Raw genomic sequence first — 18133 nt, forward strand, 5'->3', positions numbered from 1 at the left:
CAGACTGGAGAAAATATTTGTAAAATACAGACCTGATGGAGGTCTTGTATCCAAATATATAAAGAACCGTCCAAACTTAATAATAAACAAACAACCCAATTAAAAAATGGGCAAAAGATTTGAGCAGACACTTTGAAAAGAATATATAGATGGCAAATAAACATATCAAAAGATGTTTGACATCTTATAGTTATTAGGAATACAAATTAAAAGCATAATGACATTCTATTTTCCCTGTTGGAATGGCTACAAAAACCAAAAAACAAAACAAAAAAATTGGCAATAACAAAAGCTGATAAGGACACAAAACAGTTTGAACCTTTGTACATTTCTGGTGGGAATCCAGAATGGCGTATAGTCACTTTAGAAGACTGGCAGCTTCTAATAAAGTTAAACACACAACTTAACCATATGACCTAGCAGTCCTACTACTCCTTGGTATTTACCCAAGAGAAATGAAAAATTATATATTCACATAAAAATTTGTATGTAAAAGTTTATAATGGTTTCATTCATAATTGTGAAAGATTGTAGACAGCTTATATATCTTCAACTGGTCATTGGATAAACCAACCGTGGAGTAAGCATCCAGTGGATACTATGCAGGAATAAAGAAACTACTGATAACATGTGATAGCATGGGCGACTCATATGCATTGTGCTAAATACGGTGCTAAATACATGAAGGAAGACAGATACTAAAGGCATATAAGACATTCTGGAAAAGGCAAATCTGTAGGGGCAGAAAACATTACTGGTTGCTAGGAACTGAGGGTGGAGGGAGGTGTTGACTGCAAAATGGCACAAGGGAAATTTTCAATGTGATAGAAGTGTTCTGTATGGTAATCACACAACTGCATTGTCCAAACTCCTAAACCTGTAATTGAAAATGGTGACTCTTGTTATATGTAAACAATACTTCAACAACCAAAACAAAACCAAATGAGAGGACATAAAGACTGATTAGTTTGATTGTATGTAAAAATTCTGGAAGATTAAGACTTTTCTTCTAAGGTACCAAAGAGAACTGAGGTTTCAAAAGCTGCAGGAGCATTTTTTATTAGTAATCAACCTTCACACAAGTGCAGAGAGAGGTCAGCTGACCAGGCTGCTTTCTTAAACCCCTAAAAAACAGGTAGTGAAATAGGGTGTGTGTATGTGTGTGTGTGTGTTTAATGTAGTTGAGGAACAAAGGAGAAGCAAGTGCAAGATGGGAAAGAAATTAAAGTGTTTTTTTTTTAATGTTTATTTTTAAGAGAGGGAGAGGGGGAGGTGCAGAGAAAGGGGGAGGGCAGAGGATATAAAGCGGGATCTGCACTGACAGCACAGAGGCTGATGCGGGGCTCCAACTTACGAACTGTGAGGTCGATGACCTGAGCTGGTCAGATGCTCAACTGACTGAGCCACCTACGCATCTCAATGAAAGTTTCTTTTCATCTTAAATATTTGGCAGGTGTAACTTATGAAATATCACTTCCTTCACTAACTGTATTTTATTACTTAATGTAGTTGAAACATTTTCATCACCTCTGAAATTAACTTTAAGAACTGGTTCTTTATCACATCCAAGATTTGTTACTGAATTTACTTAGAAGTATTAGGGAGGATTTAACCCGTGAGAAAGAAAGTGGCTCAGAAGGTGTTGTAAATACTCTGAAGCAGAGGTGGTTTGTTAGTCTGTATGTTAATAGAGGTCCATCTGCTTACTTCATAGTTTCTTTTTAATCAAAAATTCATTTCCCTAATGTGAAAGGGTATTTTTGATTTCATGCTCTTTCCAAGAGACACCTTATATTCTATAAAATGCAAAAGAGTTTGTAAAACTACTTGCAGCATATATAATAATGTTAACATTTCTAATTTTAGGGAGCTCTTACCAATTAGTAACAAAAGGGCCACCACTCAGTAGAAAAATTGGCTTAGGAGATGAGCAGGCAATTCACAAAGTGCAGTCAACATGCATATGAAGAGATATTTAATCTCAATAATTAATATAATTTAAAATATGATTTTTATATAATTTGTTAGATTGGCAAAGGTTAAGTATAAGTGAATACCCATTGATAGTGAATGTGTGAAGATGTAGAATCTGAATTTAAGTGGGAGTATAAATTGGCACATCCTTTTCAGACAGCAGTTTGGAATCATCTGTCAAAATTTTAAAGGTATGTGTCTTTCAATGTAGCAATTTAATTTCTCGGAATTTATCCTTTACAAGTGACAAAAATAGGACATTCACTCCAGGATTATTTGAAATGGCAAGTACTAAACAACTCAAATGTATAACATTAAAAAGTTGGGTATATAAATTTGTCAGCCCATATAAAAGAATATTTTGCAGTTATTAAAAAGCTAGAGAAAGTTCTATGTATACGGACATGAAAATATGTTCAAAGTCCATCAAGACATTGCTTAGTGAAAATGTTTTTTTATTTTTTTTAATTTTAAAGACTTTTTTTTTTTTTTTTTTTTTAAGTTTATTTGAGAGAGAGAACGAGAAAGCATGGGAGGGGTAGAGAGACAGGGAGAGAGAGAGAGAATCCCAAGCAGGCTCTGCACTGTCAGTGTGGAGTCCAGTGCAGGGCTTGATCCTGCCAACTGTGAGATTGACCTGAGCCAGAATCAAGAGTTGGATGCTAAACTGACCGAATCACCCATGTGCCCCAAAAATGTCTTTTTAAACAGGAGTATGATTGCATTTCTGTTCATAAAAATATATGTAGACATAAACACAATATATATCATTGAAGAAATCTAGAAGCTTTTTAACAGTGGTTAATTCTCAGGGATGGGATCATGGGGAATTTCCAAGTCCATAAATTTCTGTAATGTTTGAATTTTATGTGATAACTATATGTTACTTTAGTAATCGGGAAAATTCAGAGATTTTTTATTTTTAATAAAATAAACGTAACAATAATTTCATAGGCTTAAGACAAGTAGAAGGATTGGTATGAAAAAAAGTCAGGGTAGTTGGAAGTATAGAGTGACTCCATTTTGCTTGGAGTGTAAAGGATGGGTTGAGGAGTTAATGTAGAAAAATATGTTGAGGATTCTATTGTGACCAGCCCTGAAATGTGGAACCAGCAGACTTTGGTAGGCAGTGGGGAGTCATCTGAGACTTCTGAGCAAGAAAGTGGTATGACCAGTTTTCTTTGAAGAAAATCAATCTGGGAGTAGTATGGTGGGTAGGTGGGGACAAACTGAAAATAGGAACACTAAGTAAAAGGCTGTTTAGGAGTAATGAGCATCTGGCCAGGTGGTGGTAGGAATTAGACAAGCAGACGAACAGATAGGAGAACCAATGTCTATAACCAAACGTAGATGCAATTTAGAGGTATGTCACCAAACACAGAGGCTGATGGAGAGGGGTGAGATGAGGATGCTTAATGCAACTGAAGGAATATTGGTGCCTTTAACAGGAATAATGATCACAGGGTGAAGATTTCTTTTGGGGTAGAATTTGCCCTGATCTGCCTTTTCAGGTTCAATTCCTATAAGAGCCGTCTGGCACATAAGTAACTGCTCAGTGTATTGGTTGGATTTACCTAAATTTGTATTATTCAAGCTCCAGCTATATCTGTTCCCGATCCTAGACCATAGCATGCACATTTCTAGGAGGACATCAGTAATAGTAATGATATGGTTGTGAAGAAGATAGCAGCTATTATTTATGCCACATTTATGATCTGCCACAGTTTTTTCACTTGTCCAAGGTCACCTAGCTATAAATAGAGCTGAGATTTGAATAGCATTCTGTCTGAATACAAGCCTGAATCTTTAATTGCTATACTTGCTGTTTCTCAGGTAACTGGAAATAAGGATCTGGAGCTCAAATTAGACATGCAGTTAGGTACATTGTATTCTAGCTGCATGTCTAGTAACCATTTGTTTTGAGATTGAGCATTAGTCTTTAGTTATAATTGTGTCCCACATTGGTAGCTTTGAGCACAGTGTAACCATCTACCTGATACCCTCTGGGGAGTTAGTGTTTGTGATAACTGAGGTTAATGATTTAAATGTCAAAATTTACTTTTTAAAAGTTTATTTATTCTGGTTAATATCTTTCTAAAACATTCTTCTCTATATATTTCTTGTTTTCTACAATGTGCACTTATTTTTATAATGAGAAAAATACTAAAATGTATTTTCTGCTCTCCTTTTTTCTAGAACATTGTACCCTAAACATAAATTTTCTCTTTACGACTCAGAGTTATCATCATAAGCATATTACATTACTGGGTTTTTTAATAATTGTATCAAGAAATATGTTAAGGGGCACCTGGGGGGCTCAGTCGGTTAAGCATCCAACTTCGGCTCAGGTCATGGTCTCTCAGTTCATGAGTTCAAACCCCACGTCGGGCTCTGTGCTGACAGCTCAGAGCCTGGAGCCTGCTTCAGAGTCTGTGTCTCCCTCTCTCTGCCTCCTCCACCACTCGTGTGCTGTCTCTGTCTCAAAAATAAATAAACATTACAAAAAATATGTTAAGTGTGGGGAAATTTATCTTTATACTTATGGCTTCATGATACAGTACTTTGTCAGCTCTTAGTTCTTGTTTTGTAAAAAGTTTTTCTGTTATATTTATTGTGGTGGGTATCTTATTTCTACTCTCATTGTGGCTTGTTGCAATTTTTGGCCCTTTTGCTCCTTCTTAACTGTAATGGTTTAGGAAACTGGGTGGCCATTCAATTCAGTTTTTATGTACAATAAATGCAATCAGGTTCTGGATAAAGGCCTGGATAAATAAATGCAACATACCGGTGACTAAAGTTCATAAGCTTTATTTACTGTGTGGACTTTGAGATAAACATCTGAAGTTTTGTGTGCTTACTTCCTGGTTCCTTGTATTTGTATTGTACTTCTTGGTTTGTATTTGGTTTCCAAATACAAAAGCACTGTATTTGTTTTTAAGAGATTTTAGAGAGGGGCGCCTGGGTGGCTCAGTCGGTTGAGCGCCGACTTCGGCTCAGGTCACGATCTCGCGGTCCGTGAGTTCGAGCCCCACATCGGGCCCCTGTGCTGACAGCTCAGAGCCCGGAGCCTGTTTCAGATTCTGTGTCTCCCTCTCTCTGACCCTCCCCCGTTCATGCTCTGTCTCCCTCTGTCTCAAAAATAAATAAACGTTAAAAAAAAAAAAAGAGCTTTTAGAGAACGTTGCTTTTTAGTTTTTAAACTTAATGTAGAAATCCATCTCTGAAATGTAGTTAATCATCATGTGACTAGATGAAAACTTTTTTCTCAGCTGTCAGTTTTTAACTCAGTCCTTTGACATTGTTGGATAGATTGTTAGGTTGTAAATGTGAATTTAGGGAAAAACCATTAATAATGGATATGGATGGACATTGCTAAAAGATTGTGAAGAACAGTATCAGTAACTTTGAGTAGATTGTACTGATTATAATTCTGCGAATTGAAAAATTTTATAGGTTCAAGTTAAAAAAAAAGTGATTAGATATACAAAAAGATTTCCTAAAACTACCATCTTAAAAATCATGTAGTAATTTACTATAATTAATATTTATGATTTGCAAGTAAAGGTAAAATTCTATTTTAATGACTTGAAACTTAGTATTATTTTATTAAGCTTGAATTGTGTTTAAATGGAAGCTTATTACCGTTTACTCAACTCTACTTTAGAGCAGTCTATTCACTGCATAAAGTCTATACTCCATTAAGGTCCCAAGCATACATACGTTCAGAGTAGAAAGCTTAAACTTATTTTCATTTAATTTCTTGCCTTTTGCACTGATAGGTACATATTAGCATATGTGCTAAATGAAATACTGTGGTATAAAAAAAGTCAAATCCATATTTAATCATTTAATAAATATTTGTTGAGGCTCTACTATATGCCAGGCACTTTTCTAAGTGCTGGGGGTACCTTAACTTAAATCAAAATCTATCTTTGTGAAACTTACATTCTAGTGGGAGGAGGCAGACCATAGAGAAAGAAATTCACATATAATAATAGATCAGGTGGTAAAAGGATTGGGGAAAAGAATAAGGCAGCGTAAGGAATAGAGAATGACTGGATGTGGGTATTGATGTTGGAACCTAAAAATTACGTGCTAAATGGGACCTGATGAGACAACGGTGTTTCATAAATTTGATTATGATATTTCTTCAGGCACCAGAAGGTTGATGTAGAAAAATCTTTTGGAAAATGGAAAGTCAATGGCAAATTATGACTAGAGAAATCTGTCTTGTAGAGTATATATAGTGAGAAAAGAAAGTATACATTTAAAAACAAGGCCATTAACTTTAAAATTACATTTGTGATTAGTTAATAAAGTTGAAATAACACACATGATTATTCCCTGATGTCTGTAGATATAACCCGTGATGTGTGTGAATAAAGCTTGAGTAAGATACTCATGTTTGGTTAATTTCATTTTTCCCCTTTTTCTCCATTTTCTTTACTTTAATGGAAGACTTAGGTTCTTTTCAAAGCTTAGATACAAATGTATTAGTACTTAAAAACAGATACATGTTTTAAAATGCATATTTCTCTTTATCATTACAATTTTAGCTTTTAGTTTAAATATCTAATTTTTGTTATTGTAATAATGACATTATTTGCGTAAAAAATTTTCTCAAAGACTAACATTCTTTGCTTTTGTATAAAATCATTTTCCCAACTATTTCCAGATGACGTGCAGAATGTACATAAAGAAGATAAATCTTTAAGGCTGAGTATGCCTGTAATTACAGAAGAAGAAGAGGACAATGAAAGTTTTAGTGAAACAGGTACAGATGAAATTTTGTTAAGCTCCTGATGGAAGGTTTTGGTCTTAGAGTGTCAAGGTTTAGAGTCCTTAAAGAGCTTGATGGTTGGCTGTATATTCCTGTGGTACTTTCTTCTTTGACACTTGGGGAATTTTAGTATTAATCATACCATAAATCATGACACTTTAAATGTTAAGACAATAAATAAATGGAAAGGAGAGGTAGTGGTTGATTGAGGTGAGAAGTGAAGGTAACATTCTGTTATTAGTAAGTGAATATGCCTCATGAGGATGTCTGCTTGAGTACTCCTAACAAATGGCAAGGTTCACAAGTTACAAATTTTTGGATAAAACTTTAAAAAGATTTTATTGTTAAAAAATAGTTATTTCAAATTCTAAGGAAAAATTTTCACCTATGAAATGATGATTGTAAAGTATTTAGTGGTAAATTGCATGACGTGAATTAAAATGGCTATACCTTTTAGTGTAGTTGTAGTTTTCATAATTTGTAGTTTTATTAAACAACAGTTTAAATAATATTACCTCTGGTAATGATAGTATTACAGAGAATAAGTTATATTTAGCAGTCTAGGCTTGGTAATTGGTAATCCAATAATGAATATAATGTGGATTAAGAATAATGCGTAAGGACTTGTTTCATTTTTGCTCTCTATTCATTCAGCATTTATTGAGTGCCTATCATGTTTCAAACACTTAGCTATGTACAGGGCTACAAAGACATATACTACTAGAATTTAAGAACCATTTTATTTTGATCACAGTTACGTAGATCTGAGCAGTGACTGGCTCATAGTAGACTTAAGTAAATGTTTATTGAATGAATCAGATCAGTCTGTGCCTTCAAGAACCTTACAGTTTAGTTAGGGAGAAAAACAACCCAGTTCATTATGGTAGAAACAGGGTTTTATTCAAGTATATAGAAGACAAAGAATAGACATCTAAAAGGGAATATTTGTACCTTCAGAAATGTGAGTGCTTCTGTGATTTGCTTATGGCAGCGTAAAATAGTTCTTTACAATCTTGTGATGAATTTCACAATAGTTTCTTTCTAGTCTTGGTTGGCAGCTTTATTTTGTGAGTCAACAATTAAACACACATACATACTTTTATGGCTGTTTGGCAAGTCCCATTTTTGTCAGTTTGTGGGGCACCTGGGTGGCTCAGTCGGTTTAGCCTCCGACTCTTGATATCAGTTTAGATCATGATTTCACGGTTCGTGGGACTGAGCTGTTAGCGCAGAGCCTGCTTGGGATTTGTTCTCTCTGCCCCTCCCCCCTCTCAAAATAAATAAATAAACATTAAAAAAAATAAAATCTTTCAGTTTGTGATTTCTAAAAATTTGGTTAAATCATGACATATGCACATGATTTAACAATTAAAATGATTTTATAATATTCATTATAAGAAGCCACAGTCTTTTGACTTTGACTCCTATTTCATTCTTTCTTCATCACTTTTGACTCTTTATTGTTTTGGTGTTTATTACCTCCATGTCTTTAAATAACAGGTGTATTTTGTCACTTCTTTTGTGGATTATCTCTTGACTTGCCACTGAGGATTTAAGTCTCTTTAATATATTTTTCACATCCCACCTCAAATACATGTATACTTCCCAGTTCCAGCCTCCCAATTTAATTATTATTTTGCTTATATCAGTATTCAGCATTTACAAAACATTACTGGCAATAGAGCCATGTAATATAGTATGATTCTTCCTTAATCTGTAGATTTGTTATTTCTCCTTATTTTTTGCCTTATTTATTTTTTCTATAGACTTAACACTGATTTTTCCTCAAACTTTTCCTCATTTGCATAAATCTCCTCTTAGGACATTCACACACATGAGGCATTTTGAAACTTCAGTTTCATCTTCTTAAAGAAGTCTCTTGCTGACCTCTGAACCTGCTTTACTGTGGAAAGTTTGCTGCCTTGGTCTGCTGCACTCCATCCTGGCCATTGCTCTCTTCTAGGAATCTAGAAGATTGCTGGAATCTCTTTTTCTTCTTAGTTTCTTCCTTGTTTTTTCTCATTCCTTTTCCTGTCACTCTTTTGTTTTTCATTGGTGGGGAATATTTCACTTCTTCACACCTTTCATAATTTTCATGTTTTTGTATCTTCTGTTATTTTGTTTTAATGATCTGTAATTTTTAGGTTCACAGCTATTTCTAGATAAACACTCAGTTGAGTGTTAGTTGTGGCATCTGCTGTTGTATCTGAAAAGATGTACTAGGGGTTTGGGTTACATTTTCAGGTTTAATTGAAATGAAAATCACATCTTTATCTCTCTTTGCACTGGTCTGTATACCTTTCAGATCTGGTTTACTGGGTTTGTGTTAGTTATAGGGAGAGCATACCCCTATGAAACAACTTCAAAGTAGCCAATTATTAAATAGGATTTAGGAAGACTAGGACCTACCTTAGTAGATTTTCAACTGCAGTATATCCTTTTGAAGAAAATCATGTATGTTGGTTTAGGATTTATTTTTGGAGCTTTGTTTGAAGGCATTCCAATTAAGCAGCTATATAGTTTAAATGTATGTTATCAGTTAAAGTATTATTTTTTAGACCTGACAGACTTCTTAATTTTATGTCTTTAGAGTTCACGGCACCCAAGAGGAAAAGAAAATCCAGAACAAAGAACCTGGTGTAGAGTTCTTAATTTTGACCTTTCTGAAAGAAGAAAAGATTATATTTTTTGTATATTGAACAGGAAGACGGTCAGTATTAAAAATAATTCTTCTGGGAAACTGTAGGTTATTTCTTTGAAATGACAATATCTTAACATAGTTCTATACTAAAGGAACAAAAAATTAGAAATAAAAATTTACTTCAGAATTTAATTTTACCATTTCTGTTTATGAAGTCTGCATAAATGGAAATAAAGTTTGGATTTAGAATGTAAAAGAAATAATCCTGTTATTTGCAGATTATTACTGTTTCTGAAAACTTTTTGTGATGTTTTATTACTACAGTTCTGATAATATTAACTATTTAAAATACTTGTTCTTGAAATAGTAATGTTTATTACATGCAAGTGGTTAATTATATTTATAGTCTGGTAATGGATTTGTTTATGATGTGTATTAACTATTCTATATATTGTATGGTTGAGTGCAATACAATTTTTGCCTTATTTGCTTTATTTTTAAACCTATGAAACTTCTGTGGTCTGTAACTTAAATGATTGATAATTTAGGAAGCTCAATTTCTACTTCTGCAATCAATTAAATATTGTCTGGTGCTTGTTTCAAAGCTCCCTTTGGCCTAACATTTATGAATGTATGTATGTTTGTTTGTGTATATATAGATACATGTAGGCATGTGTCCATATATACACATATGATTAGTTCAGTACATTATTTAAATACATTTAAATACTAATTATTTCTGACAAAACCTTTAAGAGTGGTAATGTGAATTCTAGAATGTGTCGTACATACAGAAAAAAATGTCTATAGCTTTGTGGATGTGCGTCTGTTTAATTTCTCATTTAAGACCTTTAAATGGAGATCACTTAAGTTATGTTGTTTGAATTGCTGCCATTAGCAGACCATCTCCAGACCATGTAGTTGGCTCTGCCTGTCTTACAGTTGATTATACTCCATGTTGTCTTCTAGCATTGTAAATTCAGGAATTTTGCAAATGTCCTGTGAGTGAAAATGTGTGATATCTGTCCTCTTTTAAAATCAAAATACTAATGCTAGCCCAAATAAACTTTTATAAGAATCTATGATATCACATTTGTTATCAAAAAAAATTGTTTCCCCTGATTTCAGATATTCCCAGTAGTAGATGGGGTGGTTTTCATAATGTGGACATTGGGTAGAGCTTCTGGGATTTAAAAATTCTAGTGTTAGGGCACTTGGAGGTATGGATCTGTTATTGGCCTCTTGTGTACTAGGTTACTTACTAGAGCTTGTCTGATCATTAACATTTACAGACATTGTAAAGCTAAAGTTGCCCTCTGTTTTTGCATAATAGTACTTACAAAATACAAGGTTGTCATTTCACTTATACAATGAAGGAACTCTGTCTTAAGATGGTAAGTGCCTGGCCCACATTCACAGAGTTTGTAAGTGATGCATCTGGGATACAAATACAGGACTCTTGCCTATAATTTCAGTGTCATTTTACATAAGACAAAAGAACTGGAAATCCAGAGGAATACTCTGGACTGTAAGCAATAATACCCTATTTCACAGTGGCTTAAGCAGTAAGGAAAGTTTAAAACCAGTTAAGTCTCAGTGTAGGGTGGGTCTGAGTTATCAAGTACGTCTGTCCCATGATGGCTTCATATGCCAGGTTTGGGTCCTCAGGGAAAGCTGTATTTCTGTGTAGGGAACTGTTCACCAGCCAAGTTCCCAGATGTCAGCCAGGGACCAGGCTTGCAAGCCAACCTTTCTAAGGATTGCAGTCTCAGGCCTGCTGGGGTGCCTCTTTTGTGCACAGATTCGTCTCATTTTTCACTATTTCAAACAGTGCTGTGTTGATCTTCATGTGTATATCTTGGCTCACTTAGGCTGGGATTTCTGTTGGATAAACTACACATGGATTTGCATGTTGTACTATGTGAATATATGTAAAATTTTGTCAATTATTGCCAAATTGAAATCCAAAAGGAATGCCAATTTACTTTCCTCCTAACAGTATTTACAAAGGACTTGCCACGTCTCCGTTACACTTGTTATCAATCTGTAATTTTTGCCAGTTGAATATAGCCTGAATCTTAACAGCAGAAAATGTAGAAAGACCACTAAAAGTAACAAAATTGTATTAAACAGTTGTGAGTTGTTATATGGCCACATCTGACACAGTATAATGCTTTAGCTGATAGCAAGTTTTTCATGAATATATGATGATAGCATGTGAATCACTTGATAATTTGCTTTAAATATGAAATTGAAGTTTATTAAATAGAATTCAAATAGAAAATATTTGTGTTTAACAGGGATTTCAGAATTAAAATATGGTGTCATAATACTTGCTACCTACTAAATTAAGTTCTTTGTATTGTCAACTTGGTTATAATGCTGCTTCAAGTCATAAATACATGATTTTAATATTAAATACTTACTAATTTTTTATGAGGAAGAGCAGTTGTGTGGCAGTGTTTATAGTCACAAGATATATTTTAAAACCATTCCAGGGGTACCTGGGTGCTCAGCCAGTTAAGCTTCTGACTCCTGATTTCTGCTCTGGTTATGATCTTATGGTTCATGGGATCAAGCCCCACGTTGGGCTCTGCACTGACAGCATGGAGCCTGCTTGAGATTCTCTCCCCCAGTCTCTCTGCCCCTCCCCCTGTTTCAGGCTCTCTCGCGCTCTTTCATTCTCTCAAAGATAAATAAATAAACATTAAAATTCCACTTTCAGAAATCTTAATATATGAAAGTACTGTTCAAAGTAGAAGCTTGGAATTTTAGTAGCTTTAATGTCCTATGCCAGGCTTACTTGGAGTATTTAAAAACAAGCCATGAATAAAAGAAGTGGAGCCATACAGGAAATGGAGCTTGTGTAGATACTGATTAGGGCAACATTTTTCACTTTGAAAACAAGATATTGTAATTTATGTCTTCAGAAGAAAGTGACCCTGTGTGTTTTCTTTTCTGATACTCTTGAATTTATGTTGTAAGCACACCTATGATCCCATCTGGGTTTATAACCCCTTAATGCCTCAAAGGCTCCCTGTGAGTGGACATTTTTAATGTGGGGAAACATCCCCAGTCTCTTTAATACCGGTTAAAGTGCTTATTCCCTGAAACGGACACGGTTGTATCATCTGCAAGCTCTTTCTTACTGCCAAAGGAGAGATCATGAACCAACTTTTAGGCAAGGATTTTGTTTTCTTACAGGCATTTCCAGAACAGTGGTACCATAGGGAGCCTGGAGCCTGCTTCCGATTCTGTGTCTCCCTCTCTCTCTGCCCCTCCCCCGTTCATGCTCTGTCTCTCTCTGTCCCAAAAATAAATAAAAAACGTTGAAAAAAAAAATTTAAAAAAAATGCATTTATCTAAATGATTTGTATACCTGTAATTTTCTGAACTAGAAACTAGAGAGTCAAATATTTGTATCCTAGTTCTGCCACTAGGATTCATTATGTATCCTTAAAAAATTCCTTTTTGTTTAAATCCTTATCTCAGTTGTAAATTCAAGATGATACAGAACTATTTTACTAACTTGTTAAAAATATTTAGAATTGCATAATGCTTTGAAAATGCAAAGATATGAATGCTAAATTTCAAAACAATAACAGCTGGAAAGTAAGCTTTTAAAAAGTACTTGAATGCCAAGGAAACCAGAGTGATTTATTCGTGCTTAATGTGATTTTTGAGGTGATTTTCTTAGGCCCATAATTGGAAGCTTATGTGTTTACACAGATTTTCAGATTGACATGAGACAGGGCTCTCGGCTCAACGGACAAGGAGAGCCTGCTTTCCTTTTTGTCAAGGTGAATTAGCTACAATATATATCCTCTTTCTAATAACCTATTTTGGTTTTGACAAAAAGATTCACAAATATATAGAGAGATCAGCTATCTTTAATTATCTTTAAAAATGAATTTTATGAACTGAAAATTAACTTTTGCTTTCACCTTTGTAAAGAGCCTAGGAAAATAAGCAGAATTGTTAATGCCTTCCTAACTTCCCCTTGATTCTTGAATTACAGTTCCAAGAATGCTTGCTTTTTAAATGGCATTGAGAAGACTGTGGTGGGTGCTTAACTATTCACATTTTCATTTATCTTCTGAACTATGTAGTAATTTTCATTGCACATTAAAAAGATTCCCTGTATTAAAGTAAATACTCAAGCCTCAGACTTTATAGCCTTTTTGTATAGTAATGTAGTATTTTTTTATGCCTGAATTGTTTTTCATGTGCTGTATATTGCAGGTCTGGGTTTTGTTTTGTTTTTCTTCTTAAGATAAATTTGGACAGGCTCCTTTTGGTTGCAAGAAATAAAGGCACATTCATATTATCTTAAGTGCTGGAGGCTTATTTTAAAATATAGAGGATAAAATGAGAGGCAACCATCTCAGAGGCAAAGCTTCTTGGACACCTGGAAAAACAGCTCTTTGTCACGTAGTGAACACAGCAGCTCAGATGGCTGGGTTGTGTCCACATCTTTGAAATGGGTGCTGTGTAGTCCCAGTATGCATACTCTTATTCATGTGTTTTCCAGCTTCTCTCTGTACATTTCTGTGTCTGCTACTCCTACTGCTCCCGAAAGAGGATCTGAGTAAACCCAAAGAGAGCTTCCTGATAGGGCAGAGATTATTCTGCTGGGTTATTCTGGCCTCCATTATGTCTACCCTCCATGGCAGAGATCTCTGGTACAATCAGTTGTGGCCAGTGTAACAGGGTCACAAGGCACAGGGCACAGCAAATTATGTGGAAAGACCCAACTCTGGCAGCTTTCTTTAGAAGAGGTGAGCCCACAGGCCTTTTGAATCTCAAGAATTTCTCAGTCCATTCATGGTTTAAAATGATTGGGGCGCCTGGGTGGCCCAGTCGGTTGAGCATCTGACTTCAGCTCAGGTCATGATCTCTTGGTCTGTGAGTTCGAGCCCCACGTCGGGCTCTGTGCTGACAGCTCGGAGCCTGGAGCCTGCTTCAGATTCTGTGTCTCCCTCTCTCTCTCTCTCTCTGCCCCTCCCCTGCTCATGCTCTGTCTCTGTCAAAAATAAACATTAAAAAATTTTATTAAAAAATAATAAAATAATGATGTTATAAATTATCGATATTGCAACTAAGTGAAGTAATCAAGTGGTGGCAAAAATGTTCACTTGACAACAGGAGCATTGCACAGTGGTTAGGAGAAATTGGTCAGGGGATAGAGTGGGTTTGCCCTGAGGTTACAGTGTGTACCTGTGACTTCATAAAATCTACCTGTAGATTCACTCAGTATAATTCCATTTAGACCTCCTTCTCTCCATTGTGATATTGTTACATATTTTACTTCTGTATGTTCTAAACCTCATTATACATTTTAATTCTTGCTGTAAACACAAAAAAATGAGAAGAAATTGTAGACATTTACCCACATCTGAACCTTTTCCAGCGCTCCTCTTTCCTTCATGCAAATCTAGACTTGCATTTGGAATAATTTTCCTTCAGTCTGAAGAACTTCTTTTAATATGAATTTCTTGTAGTTCAGCTGCATTGGAAACACATTCTGTCAGCTTTTGTTGGTCTGAAATGTCTTTATTTCACCTTCATTTCTAAAAGGTATTTTTGCTGGTATTTGAATTCTAGGTTAACAGCTTTCTCCTTTGGCGCTTTAAAGATTGGTCCATTGCCTTCAGCCTTCTTCCTTGTGTCTGACGTGAGGTTAGTTTCCATTCCTGCTGTTATTCCCTTGTATATGATGTGCTGCCTTTGTCTGGATGCTTTTATGACTTTGTCTTTGTTTTTGGTTCTCAACAATTTGTTATGACATGCCTGCTGTGGTTTATAAAATTCTCCGTGTCCTACACACCATACCGGGCTCACTCCTCTCTAGGATTCCAAGTATATGTGTGTTGACTGCTTGATAGGGTCCCACAGGTCATCGTGGCTTTTGTCCCCACAATAATTTTTCTCTCTGTGCTTCAGACAGGATGGTTCCTTTCGACTTGTTTCCGAATTGATGAGTCTTTAATTCTAATGTAGTCAATCTGAAGTTAGTCTATCCAATAACTTAAATTTTAGGTGTTGGATTTTTCAATTTTAGGATGTCCCTGGGTTCTTTTCCATGGTTTTCATACTTCCACTGAAATTCTCCATTTATTTACCCGCTATCTTCATCTTTTACTACAGATTGTTTAATATACTTATCTAGTTATTTTCAAGTCTTTGCTAGTTCCAACATTTGGTTCATCAGTGTATGTGTTTCATTGGCTGATTTTTTTTTTTTTTCCTACTAAGGGTCACATTTTCCTGTTTCCTTCCTTGTCTAGTAATTTTTTATTGTATAATGATACATGTCAGAGATTCTGGATTCTATTATTTCCCTCTGAAGAGTGTTTTGTTCTAGGAAGCAGTTAAATGACTGACAGCATCTTGAACTTGTAAGAGGTTTGACTGTAAGCTTTGTTACAGGCGATCTATTTTGGTTTTGTTCTTAGTTTTAGGGAAAATACCTTATTTCTGGTACACGGCTCTTATTTCTAAGGTGTGGCCCTTATGAAGTTTCACCAGAAAGCCTGGAGTGTTTGCCACATCACTATATCCTGGCGAGGCTTGAACTTTGAGCTCTTCAGCAGTTCACCTGCCTTGGAATCATTGGAGTTATTGCCTGCTTTCAGCCTAAGCTGTGAGGGCATTTTACACTCACATTTTGGGGGTGGCCCTCTCTATAATCACTGCCCTGGGGGATTTCCCATCTTGATTTCTAACCACTCTGACAACCCAGGCTTCCTTCCTGATTCCTCAGGTCTGTAGGACTCAGGCAGGAAGACCTGTTCCACTGTACCCCTGTTCACTCAGGGATGAAGTTATATGAACATGACTCTCTCCTTTCAAGGATTGCATCCCCGGGGGTACCTGGGTGGCTCAGTCCGTTAAGCATCCGACTTTGGCTCAGGTCATGATCTCACAGCTCATGAGTTCGAGCCCCGCACTGGGCTCTGTGCTGACAGCCCAAAACCTGCTTTGGATTCTGTGTCTCTCTCTTTCTCTGCCCCTGCCCCACTCGCTGTCTCTCTCTGTCAAAAATAAACATTAAAAAAAAAAAAAAAAAAAGATTGCATCCCCTATATTTTTATCACAGAAAAGAATGAGGTGATAGCCTCCATTTCACCCATAAGTTTCTAAACCTTCTTCACTAGATTTGTGCCCTGAGTGTCTCCCAGGTTACCAAGGTTCCACTTAGTATTTTTGGAGAGTTTATTAACTCATTTAGGTCACCCACATGCGATTGATCATAATATAGTGTGATACTAACCTAATGGCTTAAAAGAAGTTGGTGCACTTCTGAAAATGTTAAAAATCCCTGATTTTTCAAGGAAGTTAATCTTCCCAAAATTCTAAGTACTACAGAATAATCAAGTTATGTTATTAATTTGCTTTTGGTTGTAGTCTGCAAAGCCTGATCATCAGGCTAATTACAGATTATGCTATAAAGGAAAACTTTTATATACACCAGTCTTCTTTTCTTACAAGTGCTTCAATATGAGACTTTAAAAATCTTATTTTAAGATAAATAACAAAAATTAAAAAAGAGAAAGCCTTCATATAATTACATTATCTACAGGCTGATTTCAAATACCTTGTCACCATAGTACCTAATTAATTGGGCTGTTAGCTTAAGTTAACTATTTTTAGAGAAGTCAACCCCCAAAGATTTGTTGAACATCTTATAGTGTATGTGATTTAAATGAAATGAATTTTGCTCAAGTCTCACAAATTGTTAACTCTTCTGCCTTTGTTACATGTTTTAAGTTGTTGATTTATCTCTTAGTTTCTTGTAGCATAATTGGTATACTGCCTTTCTTGCTAATTCTACACATCATTTTATTATACACTTGGGTTAACTGAACATATTCTCTCTGTAAACTTCAACTAGTTGCCTATAAAATTTTCCCAGTAGATAATTTCCCCAACTTTAGCATTGCATTTAAAAATGAAATATCCTATCCTTTATTTAGAGACCATATGTCTGGAAAGTCATTCTGTCTATATTTAAAGATGAATCAACCAATAAAAAAATATAGCTTATCATCTTTAGTGTTCCCACTGACACCTAACACAGTACCAAATTACTAGCAAAATTGCCTATATACTGTATATGTTGTACCAGTAAATAACTCTATTAGTCTTCTTTCTGAAAATCCCTTATATTTACAAATATAATTAATTCACAAAACTACACTCTACAGAAATAGGATCATATCTCTTTATAATGTTTCTGTATCTCCATAACTGGTACTTACTGCTTCAGAGAAGAAAACGAAAAATGTACAATGTCTCCTTTGGGCTGTGTGGTCAGAAATTTCTTTGTCCTGGGGCATCGGGGTGGCTCAGTCAGTTAAGCACCTGACTTCAACTCAGGTCATGATCTCACAGTTCATGAGTTCAAGCACCGCGTCGGGCTCTGTGCTGACAGCTCCGAGCTTGGGGCCTGCTTCAGAATCTGTGTCTCCCTCTCTCTCGCCTTTCCCTGGCTCACACTCTCTGTCTCTCTCTTTCTCAAAAATAAACATAAAAAAAAAAAAAAGAAATTTCTTTGTCCTCTGGTAGATTTACATACTTTACCTGATACCGATTTTTGATAAAATAATGTGTAAAGCCTGGGTGACTGGGCAGGGTGAAATAAAACAAGGTAGGCATGGGCTTCCAGGTAGGCCTCCTTAGGCTAGAATTTGTGGCACCAAGGGGAGCTAAGTCCAAGCCAGGCCATGGCTCCATCC

General features: G+C 35.6%; 1 protein-coding gene across 2 annotated transcripts in view; it reads left to right on the forward strand.

Moving 5' to 3' along the window:
* SNAPC1 (small nuclear RNA activating complex polypeptide 1) overlaps positions 1–11838 on the forward strand; it is a 34753-nt gene extending 22915 nt beyond the window's left edge. For both annotated transcript variants that reach the window (XM_042943440.1, XM_042943439.1), the window contains 2 exons: positions 6650–6748; positions 9345–11838. In XM_042943440.1, the coding sequence (XP_042799374.1) occupies positions 6650–6748; positions 9345–9397 (152 nt within the window). In that variant the 3' untranslated portion in view covers positions 9398–11838. The remainder of the gene's footprint in view (positions 1–6649; positions 6749–9344) is intronic.
* Positions 11839–18133: the final 6295 nt, after the last annotated feature.

The sequence above is a fragment of the Panthera leo genome, chromosome B3, assembly GCF_018350215.1.
Source record: "Panthera leo isolate Ple1 chromosome B3, P.leo_Ple1_pat1.1, whole genome shotgun sequence".
NCBI lineage: Eukaryota > Metazoa > Chordata > Mammalia > Carnivora > Felidae > Panthera > Panthera leo.